Source organism: Eriocheir sinensis, unplaced genomic scaffold (assembly GCF_024679095.1).
Source record: "Eriocheir sinensis breed Jianghai 21 unplaced genomic scaffold, ASM2467909v1 Scaffold230, whole genome shotgun sequence".
Lineage (NCBI taxonomy): Eukaryota > Metazoa > Arthropoda > Malacostraca > Decapoda > Varunidae > Eriocheir > Eriocheir sinensis.
The window spans coordinates 178,504-199,207 of NW_026111533.1; the positions used below are offsets into that span (position 1 = coordinate 178,504).

The 20,704-nt window shown below is 43.6% G+C and overlaps 1 protein-coding gene across 1 annotated transcript; it reads left to right on the forward strand.

Moving 5' to 3' along the window:
* The first annotated feature begins 267 nt into the window (after nt 1–267).
* LOC126991037 (uncharacterized) lies at nt 268–16,377 on the forward strand. Its single transcript, XM_050849728.1, has 11 exons — nt 268–342; nt 4,325–4,429; nt 4,960–5,107; nt 5,529–5,609; nt 6,406–6,493; nt 7,050–7,297; nt 7,767–7,910; nt 9,785–9,979; nt 14,074–14,193; nt 14,761–15,021; nt 16,154–16,377. The coding sequence occupies exons 1-8, from the start codon at nt 268–270 to the stop codon at nt 9,961–9,963; spliced, it is 1,068 nt and encodes a 355-aa protein (XP_050705685.1). The 3' UTR covers nt 9,964–9,979; nt 14,074–14,193; nt 14,761–15,021; nt 16,154–16,377.
* Nucleotides 16,378–20,704: the final 4,327 nt, after the last annotated feature.

Sequence of the window (20,704 nt, forward strand, 5' to 3'; positions counted from 1 at the left end):
ATAATAATAATAATAATAATAATAATAATAAAAGATGGTATATATATTTTATTTTACTCAACTATATCACAAACTTCCTATTGTGAACCACTCTTAACAGGGAAGCCAAACACAATAGTAATAATAATAATAATAATAATAATAATAATAATAATAATAATAATAATAATAATAATAATAATAATAATAGTAATAATAATAATAATATTAATAATAATACAGTATATTTATTATACTTTATTTCACTGTCTGGTGTTTCAGGGTGAGATGGAGGTGTGGCCAGGCCTGTACGCACACCTCACCTCGCAGCTGATGGGCCTGGTGTGGGGCAAGGTGGTGCTGGTGATGGAGGTGTGGCCAGGCCTGTACACACACCTCACCTCCCAGCTGATGGCCCTGGCGCGGGGCAAGGTGGTGCTGGTGCTGGAGGTGTGGCCAGGCCTGTACACACACCTCACCTCCCAGCTGATGGCCCTGGCGCGGGGCAAGGTGGTGCTGGTGCTGGAGGTGTGGCCAGGCCTGTACACACACCTCACCTCCCACCTGATGGCCCTGGCGCGGGGCAAGGTGGTGCTGGTGCTGGAGGTGTGGCCAGGCCTGTACACTAGGGTGGAGTGAAAAACAAAATTTTCGAAATTCCATATGCAATAGTGATTTTTGTTTGATATGTCAATAGCCATTATCTGTGTTAAAAGCATTTTGAATTTAAACAATTTTCTTAGGTGCCCCAAAGAGCATAAAACTGTATTGAATGTTTTTTTTTATTTCTCTACATACTTCCCTTATAGTTTTCACAGTGCCCACAGTTAAATCTTGTATAATGGCATAAATATCATAGATACACCTTACATACTCATATAAACCAGTTTTCTGCGAAAATTTACCAACAGGTATTATTCAGGAAATATAACTCGTATGGTAGGCTACGATACGTCTTAGTTAGCAGTTGCTAGTTGTTGTATTCCCATCAGTGACACAGAAACACTCAGTGAGGGAGGAGTGTGCTGCATTCGCTCTACTTTAAAGCAATATTTAGAATTGTCAATTATTGGTTTATTTTCTTTTTTTTATTATTTACAGTATTTCGTTACTTTGTTTCAGGCTAGATCACTACAATGGCAGCAACCCGGAAAATGATAGACTGTCCCATATTTGGCAGCTTTAGTGATTTAAGTGGTAGAATGCTTCCCACTTATGAAGATATGATGAAGTGTTACCTATATGAGAGACACCAGATGCAACAGCTTACTAAGAAAGATCCTGCAGTCAATGACATTGCAAATATTGTAAGTAAGAAAATAGAGTCTCTGTGGAAAAAAGCCTCAATCCCATGTGTTTCTCATGATCGCATTAAGAAAATGATACTAGATTATCATAAGAAGTACCGATGCATTCTGAAACCAATGAAATGTAGAAAAGATGTGCCTTCATACAAACGTAAGTGTGACCAATTCAGAGATCATGCAAGGAAGACATTATTTGACGCTTCTTGCTGTAAATGCAAGTGTTTCACTGACTGTCTTTGTTTGAAAGAAAGAAAAGTGCCTAAAGAAGAACAGACATTCTTAACTGATCAACGTACTGATAGGAAAATGGTCATGAGCTCAATTGATGTTGTAACTACAAAAAGAAACAAACTTGCAATTGAAAGGAAAAGCAGGCTGGACCGTTTTTATGAACGTCAGCGGAGTACAAATATGACAGAAGAGCCTAGTATAGTGCATGGATCCTCGTCTTCAGAAAATGAAGGAAATATTAAAGAAGACCAGGAATTCACAATTCCAAAATCCCTTAAGCGAAGAAAAAGAACTCCATCTCCTTCACAGAAACACTCACGGAAAAATTTACATCTTCCCGCTTTGGCATCTGCTTGTGATCGTACTAGTGTTTCCGATCGTGCTGCAGCCATTATAGCTAGTTCTGTTTTGCACGATATTGCAAGCACTTCTGAGGCAGACTCCTCTTATGTAATAGATCGATCTAAAGTTCGAAGAGAAAGACTAAAGCAACGAAAGTCTCTTCAGCAAAGTGCCAGTTCTGAAAAGCCTCTGCTTAGCATTTATTTTGATGGTAGAAAGGACACCACACTAATCCAAGAACAAGAAGGGAATAAGTATTATCGAAAGAGAATCCAGGAAGAGCATATTTCATTAGTAGAAGAGCCAGGATCAAAGTACATGGGACATTTAGCAGTTAAGAGTGGCTCAGCAAGGGAAATTTCTGATTGCATAGCACAGTTCATTGAGACAGCACAAATGAAGAAAGATGAAATCAAGGCTTTAGGTTGTGATGGTACAGCTGTCAACACAGGGCAAAAGGGTGGTGTTATTAGACTATTAGAGACTAAACTAGGCAAACCATTTCACTGGTTTATTTGCCAATTGCGCCAATGAGCTACCTCTTCGACATCTCATTGAAAATCTAGATGGCAAAACAGGAGGACCTAGAGGGTTTGTTGGAGAAATGGGAAAAAACTAGAGGTTGTGAAAAGCTCAGTGTAGTGGAATTTGAAAAAATTCCATCTGATTTGCCAACTGTAGACCGAAATGTGCTAAGTACTGACCAAAAATATCTGTACGACATCCACCATGCAGTGTCAAGTGGAGATTGCTCTAAAGATTTAGCCTTACGAAATCCTGGAAAGTTGGCTCATTCTCGTTGGCTTACGACAGCAAACCGCATTTTGAGATTGTATGTATCAACCAAATTGCCATCAGAGTCTATGAAAACTATTGTTCAGTATGTGATGAAAGTGTATGCTCCTATGTGGTTTACAATTAAAACTCATTCTGGCTGTGAGCATGGATCACAAAATGTGTTTAAGACTATTGAACTTTCGCGGTCACTTAAGGCTGATATAAGGGAAATTGTGTATCCAGTTATTCAGCGCAATGCATTTTTTGCTCACCCGGAAAATGTTTTATTGGGGATGATGAATGATGACAGAAGCCACATAAGAGAACTTGCTTGGAGGAGGACTAAAAGGGCCAGAGAACAACGCAAGGGTCAATCCATTAGAATCTTCAAAATTCCTGTGCTGAATTTTGATGCCAAAGACTACACTGACATAATTAACTGGCATGATATGAATATCACAGAACCTCCCTTAACCTACAACCTCTCTGACAAAGACATAGATGACTTGATTGAGTCAAAGCAGAAGAAAGTATTTGCAAATTTGCCGTGTCACACTCAAGCAGTAGAAAGAGTTGTAAAGCTCGTGACAAAAGCTTCATCATCAGTTTGTGGGATAAAAAATAGAGATGGATTAATTCGTGCAAGAATTGAATCATGCAAAAAGATGCCTACCTTTGAATCTAAAGCAGAATTCTGTGTGTAAAATGAAATCCTGAAATTGACCAAGTTCACATGGATGGGTGGTTGGGCTGGGCTTGGGTGGAACCCGAGGTACAGCCACCTCCTCGTGGTGGGTTCTGGATTGCTCTGTTGATACTGATCAAATAGTAAACAGAACAAACTGAGAGCTGTACATGAAACAAAACGTCTGTATGCAACTTTAAAGTGCAATATGACGTTGCAGAAACTTTTACCTAAGTTTGGTTTGTTGATGAGAATGCCTTGGCACCCATACAAATAAAGAATATTATGACCAACATATATCTATTTTGATTAGCGTTGGGGCACCTATAGATATTACTTAATGCAATTGCCTTTTTAACATTTATAATTTGGAAGTAAATAGTGCTTATTCTTCACTATTGAAATTGGATAAGGACTGATAATTGTCACCTATAACATTTATAAGCAGATACCATTTTAGCATAATTTCAAAATATTAAATTTCGTTGGGGCACCTGAAGATATTAACTTAATCACCTGAAATTTTAACATATAACTTTTTAGAGAATTTATCATAAAATTTTTACTATAGGATATCTCATTATGAAAAAAAGTGCAAATACCCCCTTTTTCACTCCACCCTACTGTACACACACCTCACCTCCCAGCTGATGGCCCTGGCGTGGGGCAAGGTGGTGCTGGTGCTGGAGGTGACCAGTCTGACCTCACCCAAACATTGTGGCAGGAACTGAGCACCACACATCCACACACTGGTATGCATTCTACCTCCCTATAGAATTCAATTGGGAAAAAAAAAATGACCACTGAAAACTTGAAAAAAAAATATTGCACAGAAATCTAAAAAATAGCTCAGACAATTATTATTATATAGCAGGGTGATAGTAATATTGATAATAATAATAATAGTAATAACAATAATAATAATAATAATAATAATAATAATAATAATAATAATAATAATAATAATAGTAATGGTAATAAGCAATCCCTGTTGTGTGTGCAGGGTGGGAGCTGCCTGCCGTGCAGGCCAAGAGTGCCGCCCACACCCTCAGTGCCTTGCTGGGCCACCACTGCCCCCCTGCTGGACCCCCCTGCAGCCATCACCAAGGTGCCTGATAGCTGTCTGTCTGTCTATATCTTTCTGTATCAATCTGTCCATCTCTGTGCCTATCTATCTATCTCTGCTTATATCTGTCTTTATCTATCTATCTATATCAGTCTCTCTATATCCATTTATCTATCTCTCTGTCTGCCTTATCTCTGATGCAGGATTTATTGAACTGTTTTGTTTTAATATTGTTTTTGTCCCTCTTTTTTATTATTATTATTCTCCTTACTTTACTGTTGCTGTCTATTTTATTTTCCCTATCCATGTCTGCTCATTAAGAGGAAGCTGTTTAGGCCTATTGCATTGTTTTATTTTTCCTTGATGGCCTTTCTTGGATCTCAGAAACAATGTCTTTTTCCTATAGTTAACCTGCTCTTTTTCTCAACATTGACCTTCCTTTCCCTTCCCTGTCCTCCCCAGCCTCCAGGAGACACTGCTGAGCCTGGTGTACGTCCAGCGGGCACACTGGCGCTGCTTCCAGTACCAGGGTCCTTATGCCAGCAGGAGGTGTGGGGCGAGGCTGACCCCAGCACCTTCACCCCGAGCCTCTCCTTCCAAGGCCTGGTGAGTGTCTGGCCCCTACGCCTCCAGACCAGAGACACCATGCAGCTCCTCACACCACAGACCAGCAGCTCAGGGAGAGGATTGGTGAAAAACTGCTGCAGCTGAGGAGGGAAGGTATGTAGGGAGGAAGGGAAGGAAGGGGAGGAGGGAGGGGGAGAAAGAGGGAGAGGGAGAGGGAAGGAAGAGGAGAAAGGAAAAAATGGAAGAGAGGGAGGGAAGGAAAGGAAAGGGAAGGCAAAGAGGAAGAGGGAGAGAAAGAGGGGGGTTGAGAGGGAAAGAAAAGGAAGCAGGGAGGAAGGGAGAGGGAGGCAAAGAAAGGGAAAGGAAGGAGGGGAAAGGAGAGTTAAGGGATGGGAGGGAGTGAAGGAGATGTGAAAGAGGTTGGGAACATTAGGAAATGCCTTTGTACTGCAGTGGACCAATAATAATGGCTGAGGAGGAGGAGGAGAAGGAAGAGGGAGGGATGTACACCTTTCATAGGAAGCTCAGTCACAGCAAACAGGAGTCACTGAGGAGCTCTGTGCCTTGTCTTCAGAGGCCGTGGTGCTGAGTGAGTCTCCGAGGCTGTGTCTGGTGTGTGACGAGCAGGTGGAGCAACACGCAGCCTTACGGAAGGGTAAGTGCACTACACACTAAGGTGTTTTTTCATTCACAGACAAAACTTAATGAAGATAGTCTAAGTACTCTGATGTACCCGAGGCAGCTCTTGGTACCTGCCAGAGTTTTTACCTCAAGAAGACCAAGTTTCCCTCACATATATATCTACTTGGACCGAATTTCTTGTCCACACCAAACCCACTGAGGCAGCACATGGCATCTTTTTACCAGAGCTTTTACCTCAAAAAGACTCAGAGTTTCCCTCACACATACCATTTATAGAGGACTTCGTGGTACAGTGGTTAGCACTCTCGGCTCACAACCGAGAGAGCCCGGGTTCGATTCCTGGGCAGAGTGGAAAAATTTGGGAGGCTTTTCCGATACCCCACGCCCCTGTCCAGCCAGCAGTGAATGGGTACCAGGTATTAATCGGGGGTTGTGTCCCGTCTCCTGGGATCTGTTCCCTTCTCCTATAATTCCTTCCCTTCTGTCTCTCTCTGGCATATGACCACAGATGTTGTGCCGACTAAACCAAACTTTCCAACTTTCTGCATAACATTTATTTATTTTCACCCAATTCCTTGTTACATATGTCACCCATTCAGGCAGCTTTAATACTCTTTACCAGAGCTAGAAGACAAAGCTTTCCTCACTTATCTAACCAACACTTAACCACCATAACTTTGACCACACAGAACCCCTTGAGGCAGCTTTCTACCCTCGTACTAGAGCAACCTGTTTTACCAGACAAGTTTCCCTCACACCACAACACACAGAGGGACACACTAATTCACCCTCTCCCCCCCCACACACAGGGAACATCCAGAGCGGCCAGAGCGCATCCAGCGGGTGTGGGAGATGCTGGGGCGTGCCGGGGTGCTGGGGCGAGGCCAGCGGCTGCAGGTGGGTGGTGGAGGCACTGTCTGTATGATGTGTGTGTTCATGTTTATGTCACTGCTCCGTCGTTCACTGTTCAGTTGTTTACTGCTCCTTGTTCGCCTTGCTTAGTATGAGTCTCCCTTCACACCTGCACTGACTAACACCTGTATAGCCACCCATAGCAAAGCATAGAGGGTATGCAGCTCTCTCTATTCCTTGGACCTGCTTTATAAACTTGATGCAGTGTCAGCCAGTAGGATCAGTTGGGTTGAGTTGAGGCAAAGAAGTTGTTCTCATTGTTGGAATTAGGATTGAGGAAGGAGAGAGAGAGAGAGAGAGAGAGAGAGAGATATATATATATATATATATATATATATATATATATATATATATATATATATATATATATATATATATATATATATATATGCAAAACAGATTCTGGATAAAGGAAGGAGAGATGGGAGAGAGTAAATGAGAAATAGAGAGATTTATAGATGATGCCAAAGAGATATTAATAAAGAAAGAGTCTAATCTTAGTCTAACCCTTTTCTCCCTCCTTCTATCCATCCTTGCACAGCCTCGGTGGCCCAGGGGGAGGAGGTGGAGCTCACACACAGCCAGGAACACGTGGCCTTCATGTTCAGCCTCCAGGCCCAGGGGGAGGAGGTGGAGCTCACACACAGCCAGGAACACGTGGCCTTCATGTTCAGCCTCCAGGCCCAGGGGGAGGAGGAGCTGTAGACCATTCAGGAGAACTACAAGTCTGTCTACCTCCACCCCGCCACCAATGCCTGTGCCCTGCTCTCGGCTGGCTCACTGCTGCAGGTATGAGGGGGAGAAAGAAGTACCATAAGTGCATGTAGGAGAGAGTAATGTTGTGTTCACGATGGTGGAGAAAGGAGGTGGAGGAGGAGGAGGTGTGTGAGACAGGAGATGAAAAGGAATGTCATTGAGTCACTCCTCTAGTCTCTGCTCATGGTTGGGTCTTTAGATTGGAGGAGGAGGAGGAGGAAGGAAAAGGAGAAGAGAAAGTTATAGTAAAAGCCTGTAATAGAAAATAATGCTGCATTCAAATTGGAGGAAGAAGAGGATGAGGAGGAGGAGAAGGAGAAGGAAAAAAATTATAGTAAAAGCCTGTAATATTTTTTTCATTCTGCATTCTATACTTTCTATACACACTTATATGTACTCTTTTTCTAGTCGTAATACACTACCCTCAGGAATGCATTTGGAATTGATAGTAATGAAAGAGGAGGAAAACAATGTAGGAATGATACAATCTCTTTCCTTGAAGGTCGTGGACGAGGTGTTTGCAGGCTGAGCCAGGGCCGGCACGGGCATCATCCGTCCCCCGGCCACCACGCCGATTTGGACCGCCCCCACGGCTTCTGCTTCTACAACAACGTGGTCGTCGCCGCCAACAGGCTGGGATGCCAAGGTGGGCGCTACTTGGCCCTGGCACCACATTAACTCTGCCTTTTATTATCATCATTATCACTCCTTTGTCAAATATTTCCTTCACATCACCTATTTCTCTTCCTCTCCTTCCTTTATCCTGAATCTGTTTGGCATCACCTGTCTCTCTTATTCCTCCTTCTCTTCCATCTCTCCTTCCCTCTTTTATCTGTAATCTCTTTGGTCTTATCTATCTCTCTATTCTTCATTCCCTCTCTCCCATCTCCTTCCTTTATCTATCTGGAATCATCTATTTATAGTCCTTCTTTCCTTTATCCCATCTCCTTCTTTTATCAAAAATCTCTCATCTCCTTTTATCATTTTCCTCCTTCTCTCTCCCTTTATTGTCCTGTGTGTGTGTGTGTGTGTGTGTGTGTGTGTGTGTGTGTGTGTGTGTGTGTGTGTGTGTGTGTGTGTGTGTGTGTGTGTGTGTGTGTGTGTGTGTGTGTGTGAGTGTGTATATGTGTGTGTGTGTGTGTGTGTGTGTGTGTGTATTTACCTAGTTGTGAAATACAGGAAAAGAGCTGTACTAGGCCCGTGCTGTCCCTTTTCCATAATGCTTATTATCCAGTTTGGCTTTGAAGTCATGAATCGTTTTTGCACACACAGTCTCCTCGTCAAGTCCGTTCCATGTTGTTATGCTTCTGTATGGAAAACTGTATTTCTTGATGTCTCTCCTACAGTCGCTCTTCTTCAATTTCTTACCATTGCCTCCTGTCACACTTCTGTCACGTACCACTAGGTCTTCCCTGTCCAAACCCACTTGTATCCTGTACAATGCTATTATGTCCCCGCACTCTCTTCTGCTCTCCAGTGTTGTTAGTCCCAATTTCTCCAGTCTTTCTTCATAAGTGTGTTCTCTCAGAGTTTCCGGTAATTTAGTCGCTGCTTTTTGTATTCTTTCCAACTTTATAATTTTTTTCTTCAATCTAGGTGACCACACTAATGCTGCATATTCCAGTCTTGGACATATCATTGATGTTATTAGTTTCTTCACCATTTCTTCCTCTAAATATGTAAATGCTACTTCTATGTTTCTAAGAAGATTGTATGTTTCCCCAGTTATCCGATTTATATGCTTTCCAAAGGATAACCTGTTTGTTATTGTCACTCCCAGATCTTTTTCCTCTGTTTTTTTCATGATTCTTTCATTACTGAGAGAGTAGTTCCCCGATATTCGTCTACTGCTCTTACCAAGCTCCATCACACTACACTTCTCTGTACTGAATGTCATTTCACATTTTCGTGACCATTTGTTTATTCTGTCGAGATCTTGGCTCAGGGCTACACAATCTTCTTCATTAGCCACCCTCTTCATTATTTTAGCATCATCAGCAAACATATTCATATAGCTTGTCACCCCTTCTGTCATGTCGCTTATATATATTGCAAACACTAGTTTCTTCCGTCCACCTTGATTTATTGTTATGTGTGTGTGTGTGTGTGTGTGTGTGTGTGTGTGTGTGCATGTGGGTGTGTGGTGTGATTGTGTGTGTGTATTTACCTAGTTGTATTTACCTAGTTGTAGTTTACAGGACCTGGGCTTTACGCTCGTGTGGTCCGGTCTGTGTGTATTTACCTAGTTGTATATACCTAGTTGTGACGTACGGGAAAAGAGCTACGCTCACGCTGTCCCGTCTCCATATCCTCTCTTATCCAACTTTTCCTTAAAATCATGAATGTTTCTTGCACAAACCACCTCCTCCTCCAGTCTATTCCATAGCTCAATGCTTCTGTTTGGGAAGCTAAACTTTTTTCACATTTCACCTACACGTGTGTGTGTGTGTGTGTGTGTGTGTGTGTGTGTGTGTGTGTGTGTGTGTGTGTGCATTCTACACCCATCTCTGTGGCCTGCAGGGTGCTGGTGGTGGTCTGGGATGTGCACCCCTGCAGCGGCATCCAGCATGTGTTTGTGGCCGACCCGAGGGTGCTGTACGTGTCCCTCCACTGCCACGACCACGGCCTCTTCTTCCCATCCTCTGAGGACGCAAACTACGACGAGTGGGGACGGGACCTGGCCAAGGCTACAACATTAACATTACCTGCAACAAGGTGAGGGCCATATCTCTGCTGACGACACACACACACACACACACACACACACACACACACACACACACACACACAAACATACACAAATGAATAAATAAAATGAAAGAAACCGGTCAATAAATACCTAAATCAATGAAACATCACATAAATCAGTGTTCCGAGGACATTTTTTTTTTTATTGCTCTTCTCTGCACCAATAAAAGTATAGCAGGAATTGACTTTTTGTCGCATGCGTGAAGACATAACTTACGAACTCCCAAATGCATGAGTCTCGCCAAAGTGGGTCATTCTGTCTCCTCTTCTCAGGGGAAAGGATGGTGGTGAGCAGGACCTTTTTTAGTGTGTGTGCCTGTGTCAACGCTAGATTTTTTTAGCACTAGGTCAGCTTTTAGTCTCCACCAGTGTCGGTATTCTCAACGCTTCCACCTCCCACCACGTCAACTGTTTCCAAAGGCCGAAAAAGACTAGCCTGTCCGCTGCGATTGGCACGGATTTGGCCTTCACTGGTAGCCTGGTTTCCCATGTGGTGCTGATGTGCTGGATATTCCCTCCCAAGGTGTAGGACTTTACATTTTTCTTCATTGAATTGTAGCAGCCACCTTTTGTTCCACTCCTGTAGCTTGGTGAGGTCTTCTGGTAGGAAATCCTCAGTCAGGGGGTTAATTGGGTTTTCATGAAGATTTTTTCACATTCATGGTACAGAAGAAGGGCCACACCACCACCAGGTACAGTACACTGCCCCTAGTAATGCCCTATGGAAGCCCTGTTAAATATGTGTACTTGGGTGCCCAAAGGTTTGAGAATACAGGGCCAGTGTAGGTGTGTAGTAGATGCAGACACTTTGTTATTTTACCTTTGAAGTAGATGATGAAAATGTTCTTGTTTCTTTCCTCTTGTGCCTGATCAGTGTATTTATTTTACCCCTGGTCACCCTCTACCAGTGTAGGGGTCACATTCTTAAACATTTCCGCGCCCAAGGTCACCTGTTTGACAAGGCGTTCATGATAGTTGTGGTCATTTCCAGGAGTGGTTTTATGGCCCTGGTGGTGGTTTGACCCTTCCTCTGTAGTGTGAGCCTAAAAAAACACACATCAGTACCTGACTGGTCTCCTTTTTGGCCTCAGGAAATAGTTGATGTGAAGGGGTGGAATCTTCTGACAATTCTGACCTATAGGTGTTTAGTAGATGCAGAGACTGTTGTTCTACCTTTCAGGTAGATAAAAATGTTCTTGTTTCTATACTCCTGTGCATGTTCAGTATTTTTTTGCCCCTGGTCACCCTCTACCAGTCTAGGGGTCATATGCTCAAACATTTCCACGCCCAAGGTCACCTATTTAACCCATAAGCGTCGGGCTAGAGGACTATTGTCGTCCTCGCACCGCGCGGGCGGTGTTGATAGACTTTGTAAAATAGGTGTCTTTCATCAATGCCCCGTGTGGCAATTTCAAACGAAAACATAATGATTTATATTGTTTTTTCATCGCCAATCCTTCCTCTCCACGATGAAATAAATTTGAAGTGTCTACGTTGCAGCACGGCATAGATATGATGTTGGGAAGAGGTGCTATTTTTGGCCAAGCCGTGCGCGTCGGATGGCGGGAACTCCCGCCACCCGACGCTTTCCGCCCGAGCGGGAATTCCCGTCACCCGACGCACACGGGTTAATGATTGAGGCGTTCACAGGAGTTGTGGGCATTTCCAGGAGTAGTTTTATGGTCCTGGTGGTGGTTTGACCCTTCCTCTGTACCGTGAACCTAAACAACACGCATCAGAACCCACCTGGTCTCGTTTTTGGCCTCTGGAAATAGTTGATGTGAAGGGCGGAGGCGATTGACAGTTCCGACCTAGGTGTGTAGTAGAGGCAGAGACTTTTTCTACCTTTCACGTAGATAACTATGTTCTAGTTTCCTTTCTCTTGTGCATGTTCGATATTTTTTGCACCTGGTCACATTTTACCCTTCCAGATGTTGAGTAATGGTCACAAAATGGTTTGCTCGTAGAATCTTTCCAGTAGGGAGGGAGAGGTCAAAATTTTCTTGTTTTCCCTGTGTTAGAATGTTCAATCTACTTAATTTTCATAAACAGAGTGGGTCTTTTTACATATCACTGCATTCCTTTGACTCTGTGTCCTATTGATTTGTTGAACATTTCACATATTAGCCCGTCCGCTGTGACTGGCACGGATTTGGCTTTCACTGTTAGCCTGGTTACATACACTCCCATGTCTTTCTCTGCCTCTGTGGTGGATAGTGGAGTGTTTCCCATGTGGTATTAGTGTGCTGGATATCCCTTCACTGGTAACCTGGTAACATACACTCCCAGGACTTTCTCTGCCTCTGTGGTGGATAGTGGAGTGTTTCCCATGTGGTATTAGTGTGCTGGATATCCCTTCACTGGTAGCCTGGTAAAATACACTCCCAGGACTTTCTCTGCCTCTGTGGTGGATAGTGGAGTGTTTCCCATGTGGTATTGGTGTGCTGGATATCCCTTCACTGGTAGCCTGGTAAAATACACTCCCAGGACTTTCTCTGCCTCTGTGGTGGATAGTGGAGTGTTTCCCATGTGGTATTGGTGTACTGGATATCCCCTCCCAGGGTGCAGGACTTTACATTTTTCTTCATTGAATTGTAGCAGACATTTTCGTTCCACTCCTGTAGCTTGGTGAGGTCAGTCTTCTTGCTGGAAATCTGCAGCCAAGGGGTTAACAAGTGTGCTGCACCTCCATGGGACCAAGTTTCCCTTGCCCCTTTTTTGGAATTACTTTTACACAGACATTGTTGCAGCTTGAGAATGGTGCTCACTGGTCGCTTGCTTCATGTCCTACTCTCTGACCCTCACCGGACCTGCCTTTGACCTGAGAGCTCTTCATGTCCAAATACTATGCCTAGATAGATAGATAGATAGTGTGATAGATAGTGTGATAGGTAGGTACTCCCAGGTATCTCCTGACATTTGCTGTATTACCTTTCATGAATTGATAAGTTTATCTGTACTGTGTTCATTGACCTGGTAGTGAAGATGTCAGATGGAGTCTTTCAATGCTGCATCTTTTAAGGTAAATCATATGATGACAACTATGAGCCAGGTGCCCAGAGTTTGTTTTTTTCCCAAATAAATGAACAGCTATTTCGAGAGAGGTTGTTTCCCTCAAGAGACAGGAACCATTCAGGAAAAGGGAAAGAAGGAAGAGGGAGAGGAAAGAAATGCAATGCAGTTTGCTTACTGTGAGACAAACAGAATAAGTGAACATAACAACAGCATCACCAAGGTTGTATTAAAGGGAGGTAAAGTAGATAGAGTCCGTCCTTTCTCCCCCCCAAAAAATACATAGACACATTACATGGACCAGGAACAATTTTGGCACAATATTTTACTCATCCATAATTGCCTAAGTGGCCAAAAGAGAGATCAGTTTCAGGTGTCTTGATTGTTCTAAATTCCTATTCAAACACATGCTAACCAACTTGAAATAGTGCTCCAGCCCTCACTTGGAAAGAAAGAAAGGAAGGAAGGAAGAAAGGAGGCCTGGAAAGATGGTAGGAAGGAGCAGGAGAAAAAGGAATAATTAAATGGAGAAAGAAGGGAAGAGTCCAAGGAAATTTAGGGAAAGAAGGAATGATAAAAAGGAAACTAGGCTGGCAGGGAGAGAGAGAGAGAGAGAGAGAGAGAGAGAGAGAGAGAGAGAGAGAGAGAGAGAGAGAGAGAGAGAGAGAGAGAGAGAAACCCTTGATTCAGCTATTTCGCCATCCTGTGTCTTTCCTCCCAGCTACAAATCAGAAAATTAACCCTCGAGTACTAAGTCCTCTGAGTATTTTTCTCCCTACACTGGTGCCGAAGCATTGCGTTTTCATTCATTCACAATTACCTGACACTTTTTTCTTTTCCTGTTATGATTCCCAGTGATCAATGTCTAGATCCACACAGCCCTGTCCAGCACATGAAGGTTCACCCTGCTATCCAAGTTCCCAATGCAAGAATCAGTTATGGTCCTCAGCTCTAGTATTTCATCGTCCAGTGTCCTTCCTCCCAGCCACAGTTCAGGAGGAAGAAGTCGTGTTTACTAAAGCCACAGTGTTTTTCTTGTGTTGTTTCAGAGTGGCATGGGTGACGCAGAGGCTCTCACTCAGGTGGTGCTGCCCGTGGCCTACCAGTTCAACCCACAGCTGGTCCTGGTCACTGCCAGCCTTGATGTTGGTGCGGGGACCCACTTGGAGGTTGGTGGATGGTGTCACTATCTGTATGACTACCTGCTGCTGCCTCTTTCTCTTTTTCTGTCACTATCAGTTCAGTTCAGTTCAGTTCTCCCTCCATAATTATATTTTCAGTTCATGGTCGGGAGTTTTGGCTTCATAACAGCACTCCCTGGTGCACTTCTTCACTGTTTGGGCTTCTTGTTTTCCTCTCTTTATTCCTTTAGTGTTATTTCTTATCCAAAATTTCTCTATTGTTCTTTTTGCTTTTTTTTATTTATTTATTTATTTATTTATTTTTATCTGCCTTAATAACACATCTTCAGGGGCTGCCATGTGTATGCAATGAAGCATTTTGTAGTCTCCTTATATTGTATCCTGGTGTATTGTCATCTCAGACCATTGCATTCCATAGTGAAGAACTCCCTTCCTCTTCCTCACCCCCATTCCTCCCTTCATGCATCTCATACCTAAAGTAACACACCCTAACCATTGCATTCCATATTAAAGGACTCCCTTTCTCTTCCTCCTCCCTTATTCCTCCCTTCATGCATCTCATACCTAAAGTAACAGCCTCACCCATACTCCCAGGTTGCTGCGAGAGTCCCGATTGCTTTGGACATATGATGGCCCTTCTGTCTGGCCTGGCCGAGGGTCGCATGGTTCTGGCACTGGAGGGCGGCTTCAACCTCACCACCATCAGCTGCTGCATGACGCTGTGTGCCAAGGCCTTGCTGGGGGATCCGCTGTCTCCCCCTTGAGCCTCAGCTGGTGCCCAACAAGAGTGCCGTGCAGACCATCAATGACGTCATCCATACCCACAGCCGCTACTGGCCGGCGCTCTGCTTCAAGGTGAGTGTGGGGGTCTTTAATCCGACCACTGCAATTGGCACGGATTTGGCCTTCACTGGTAGCCTGGTAACATACAGTCCCAGGTCTTTCTCTGCCTCTGTGGTGATAGTGGAGTGTTTCCCATGTGGTATTGGTGTGCTGGATATCCCCTCCCAAGGTGCAGGACTTTACATTTTTTTTCAGTGAATTGTAGCAGACACTTATTGTTCCATTGCTGTAGCTTGGTGAGGTCTTCTTGTAAGAAGTCCACAGACAAGGGGTTAAGGGGCAGGACTGGTGAAAGTTATCCCTCATGTCCTGCTGGTGTGTTCTGTGCAGGTAGTGTTGTCAGCACATAATATAGAAAGCTGCCTCATTTCCAGAACTATATATTGGACATGTATTAGTTAGATCTCTCAAAACATTTCTTCAGTTCTCAGTGGCTATAGATATTGTTGTTGTCAGACAGTAAGAAGCAAAACACATTATCCTCTCTATGTTTTGCAGTCTTTTCTTGTGGTTTGAGTCCCTGTGGTGCCTGACCCTGGGCAAGGTTACTTTCTTTACTGCCCTCACACTGCTCCTTGCCTCCCTGGAGCAAAGTCAGGGAGAGGTTGTCTACATCTACCATCAGTATAATAGCCTTGGTGATTAGTAGAAGGAGATAATAGAAGGAATAGAAGGTTTGTTTTGATTTATATTAGTTTTTTTTCATCCTCTCTCTTCCTTCTCCTCCTCCTCCTCTCTCTCATTCTTCCTCCCTCTCTCTTCCTTTCTTCCTCCCTTTCCCTCTCCTCTCTTCCTTCATTACATTCTTCATCCATTCCTCCTCTTCCTCTCCTCTCCCCTCCAGGATTTATACCTCCTCCTCCAAATCTCTCCTAATGTTAGAATCGCTTCTCTTTCCTTCCCTCCCTCCTCTCCTCCTTCTCCCTCTCCCTCCCACTCTCTCTTCCATTCCCTTCTTTATCCACCTTTTCCCTTCTCTTTCCTTCCCTCCTCCTCTTTCTCTCTACCACTCTTTACTTCTCTCTCTCTTCTCTCTCCTCCCTCACTCTATCTCCCTTGGTCCACTCTGTTTTCTCTCTCTCCTTCCCTCTTCTTCCTCCTCCTCTTCTAGATTTGGATAGTAATATGTTTTAATGTATTGCAGAAAGAAGAAGCAGAAGAAGAAGAAAAGGAAGAGGAGGAGAGGGTATATGTGTGTGTGTGTGTGTGTGTGTGTGTGTGTGTGTGTGTTATATGGACAGAATTTAAACTGATTTCTTTCAACATATATTTTATTATTATTATTGAAAGACAAACTTCTCTTCTTCACTTCCTCCTTCTTCTTCTCTTTCATCTTCATCTTTTGTTGGGGTTCTGATAGGAAGAGAAATAATAAAAATAATGAGAAAGAATTAGCTCTATAGAGAGAAAGAGGGGGGGGGGGGACCAATATATGTGTCTGTGGAGGCATGTCTCTGTGGGGGTTCTCAACATACTGTGGGGGTCATCCTGTGGATCCTGAGAGAGAGAGAGAGAGAGAGAGAGAGAGAGAGAGAGAGAGAGAGAGAGAGAGAGAGAGAGAGAGAGAGAGAGAGAGAGAGAGAGAGAGAGAGAGCACAGCCTTCTGTCTCTTTCTCTTCCTTCTCTTTATTCTTTTTCTCTTTCTACTACTACTACATTTCCTCGGTAGTTAGTCAGTCAGTCAGTCAGTGTGTGTGTTTGTGTGTGTTTGTGTGTGTCTGTGTGTGTGTGTGTGTGTGTGTGTGTGTGTGTGTGTGTGTGTGTGTGTGTGTGTGTGTATCTCAATCTCAGAAGTGCCTCCATCTGTCCCTGTTCTGGCACTCTCGCTCTTCAATTCCTCTTCTTCTATCTCCTTAAATCTTCACTTATATACTCATGCAGTCTTCTCCTCCTCCTTCTCTTCTTCTCACTTTCCCTGACAGTCCCTCCCTCAAGCCTTCCCTCATACACTCTCTTCACAAACCCATTCTCATCACGTGTCCAAACCGTATCGGCGCAGCACACTCCACTCCTTTTGCTGCCACACCCACACCAAACTGCTCATACACGCTTCATTCTGCCTCGTCCTGACACACCACACACACCTCTTGTATAACACCTTTCCACTGCACGTATTCCCCCTTGCTCTGCTGCGTGTCATGTACAGTACTTGGCTAAAGCTGTTTCTTGATCCCCTCTTGGCCTCCATGCTCACACTTCTTCCCTTCATAACTCTGCCCTTCACTGCTCTCTTCCTGACCTCACCTCCCTGTGGATCTGGCCGCCCTAAACTCATCTATATTCCTGCACTGTTCACTTCTGCTCTCCCTTCCACGTTCCCATTCATTACAGTTTATTTATCTCCTCATTCCCTTTCACTAGCACTCAATCTCTCCACTTCTTGCTACAGTTGTCACTTTTCTCCCCTATTTCTCTCCCATTTATCCTGGTGTGTGTGTGTGTGTGTGTGTGTGTGTGTGTGTGTGTGTGTGTGTGTGTGTTCCTCCTGTAATAATAAAATAATGTAGGAATGCTCAATAAAAATAAATTACAAATATATATTACTATTATTATTACCATTGTTATTATCATTAACCCAAGAAGGAGGAAGAGGGATAGAGAGAAGGGAAAGGAAGGAAGAGGAGGAGGGAGGGAGAGGAAGGAGGCAAGGGAAAGGGAGGGGTAGAAGAGAAGAGAAGAAGGGAAGGGAGGTGAGGAAGGAAGAGAAGAAGAATGAAGGAAGGGAAGAAGATATGAGAAAGGAGGAGAGATGGAGGAGGAGGAGGAGGTCATAATCTATCTTCCTCTGCACCGTGAAGCTAAAAGAACACTTCTTATGACCCTCCCTGCCCTCCTTTTTGGCCTTTGGGAACAGCTGATGTGCGGGGCAAATGCTTCCGACCTTAGGAGGGAGGTGAAAGGGAGGAGAAGAACTAGGGAGGAGGAGATAAAATGGAGAAGTGGAGGAAAAGGGGGAAAACCAGCGGCAAAAAGACATGAAATAATGACAAGAAATATCAAGGAAAGAGAAAAACAAAAGTAAAGAGGAAAATAACAGGTTAGGGAAATAAAACAAGGAAAGTAACAAATAAAAAAGTTAAGGAAAAAAAAACAGAAATAAAACAAGAATATTAAGAAAAGGAAATAAAGAAAAGGACACTGGCCGAATCACTCCCCCAGCCGCCCCTGAGGCCTTAACACACACACACACACACACACACACACACACACACACACACAGTAATTCCCTAAACAGACCCCACATTTACTGGGCCAATGCGACATGTTTTCAGCCCCCAAACAGCCCCTTGCAAGCCCTCTAGTGTGCCCAGACCTTCCAGTAGAGGCCAGGGCAGCTCAACAGACTCTAGCCCCAGCCCAGGGACGGGTTTTAATAACACTAACAGACGTATTTTGACAACAATGAGTCACCAAGAACCTGTAGAGTGGACAGGAGGAGGAGAGAGGAGGGAAGGAAGGGAGCAGAGAAAGAAAACTTGAAAGAGGAGGAGAAGGAAGAAATAATGATGAAAAGATGGAATAAAAGAAAGAGAATAAGTGGAGAAAAAATGAATAAAAAAGAAATTGTGGTATTTTTTACCTTTGTTCCTAAGTCTTCTTCCTCTTCTTTTTCTTCTTCTTCTTCATCTCATTCCATGGAAGAAGTAAAGTTGAATTAGTATTCGTATACTAAAAATAAGAAAACTGTGTTTCCCTGCCTCCCTGATAGGTTCCCTGCCTTCTAGCACTATAGTTCTGCCGCCTCGTCCAGCCTCCCTGTTATATGTTTAAGGCTGAGATTTTTCTCTCTTTTCTACTACACCCGGTCCCACACGTCCTCTGCGTGTATTGAAACATACGAGACATTAATCAAGACAAGGAGAGGGTTTTGTCGGCTGCCCGGGATTGAACCTGTGACCAGCGCGACGGGGGAGCCACTGCCTTACCAGTCGGCCAAAGAGGTACCCCGCTGGCTGAGTGGGTTATGGGAGGCTTGCCCATCAGGCCTAATCGCTGCACTACATATGCATTAAAACAACACTGAAAACAATTACAATTATGAAGAAAAGAATGGAATTGACGGCATTCCCACATCACATCTTAATTCTCCCTTTCAATGCCTCCCTCATGTATTCCCTCCCTCTCCACACTGTAACAGGCAAGTGACAAGGGCCAGGAGGAGGAGGAATTAGTGATAAGGGAAGACATGCCTGACACCACAAAACCTCAAAACTGCCAACTCTCTGAATAAGCTGAAAAATTAAAATACTGGAGCCTACATTATTCCCTCACCTCCTCTCCATCTCCTGGTTCCTTCCGTCCAGGAGAGAGCAGCGGAGTTCCTTGAGCAGGCCCTTCCACTTGTAAACCTGGGACTTCTTGGACGTGAGGCATCTTGGACAGCTCTGTGGTGAGGTGCTCAGGCTGGGGAGGAGGAGAAATGTGTAGGGAATGTGTTGGGGGAGGGAGGGGAGAGGGGAAGGGAGGAGGGGAAGGAGGAGAGAAGAGAAGTTGGCAAGATTTTACTGTATATTAACCAGACATGGGGCGACTACTTATATTATGTAATCGACTACGATTGTGATTACTTCATATTTTCACGATTACGATTACAATTACAATAAAATTAAGTGTAATCAAGTACTATTACGATTACATGATGTATTAATCGTGGTTACAATCATGATCACAGGAAGGACTGAAAGGTGAACTTGCAAATTTCACACATGTACCATGCTGAATATTTAATTGGTTGAATTACTATAGATATTTAGAGTACACACTTGCTGTATGAGAAACCATTAACTAAACTTTGATAATGTAATCACAAAAGTAATCACGATTACAGTTGTACTTTTATAATGTATTCGATTATGATTATGATTACTTAAAAAAATAAGAGGGTAATCGATTAAGATTACTTGAAAAACTGTAATCGATTGTAATTGATTACGATTACCCCATGTCTGATATTAACATGATTCATAACGCAGCATGACTAAGGTAAAGAAGAAGAGGATATATTAATTAACATGATTCATAACGCAGCATGACTAAGGTAAAGAAGAAAAGGATATATTAATTAACATGATTCATAACGCAGCATGACTAAGGTAAAGAAGAAAAGGATATATTAATTAAGATGATTCATAACGCAGCATGACTAAGGTAAAGAAGAAAAGGATATATTAATTAACATGATTCATAACGCAGCATGACTAAGGTAAAGAAGAAGAGGATATATTAATTAACATGATTCATAACGCAGCATGACTAAGGTAAAGAGGAAGAAGAAGAAGAGGAACAAGACCAGGAGCATTATCTAGGGTCTGTGTAAAGCCTTTCTCTAAGCCCGCCCTGCACGCGGAGTTGTTGGTTGTGGCGCCACACGTCTCAGAGCCGGAGGGCTTCCTGGCCCGCCGCTGCCCCTCCATCTCCGGGGCCAGGCTCTGGAGCTTCTTCTCAGCCTACTGGAGGAATCTGAGGGGAGGAAAAAGGAAATCAATCAAAGTTCTTCCTCACTAAAGATGTCACTTAATATGAACTAAATACTGGCAGCCTCTTTGCTATTTTTTGCCTTCATTAAATTCCTGGAGGGTCTAGAGGAGGAAAAAGGAGTATGAGTAACAGCAAAGGCACAGCTCTGCCTCACCAAAAGATGTCATTTACAGCAACTAAAAACACTGCGGCCAGCTTCCTAACTATTTCTGGCCTT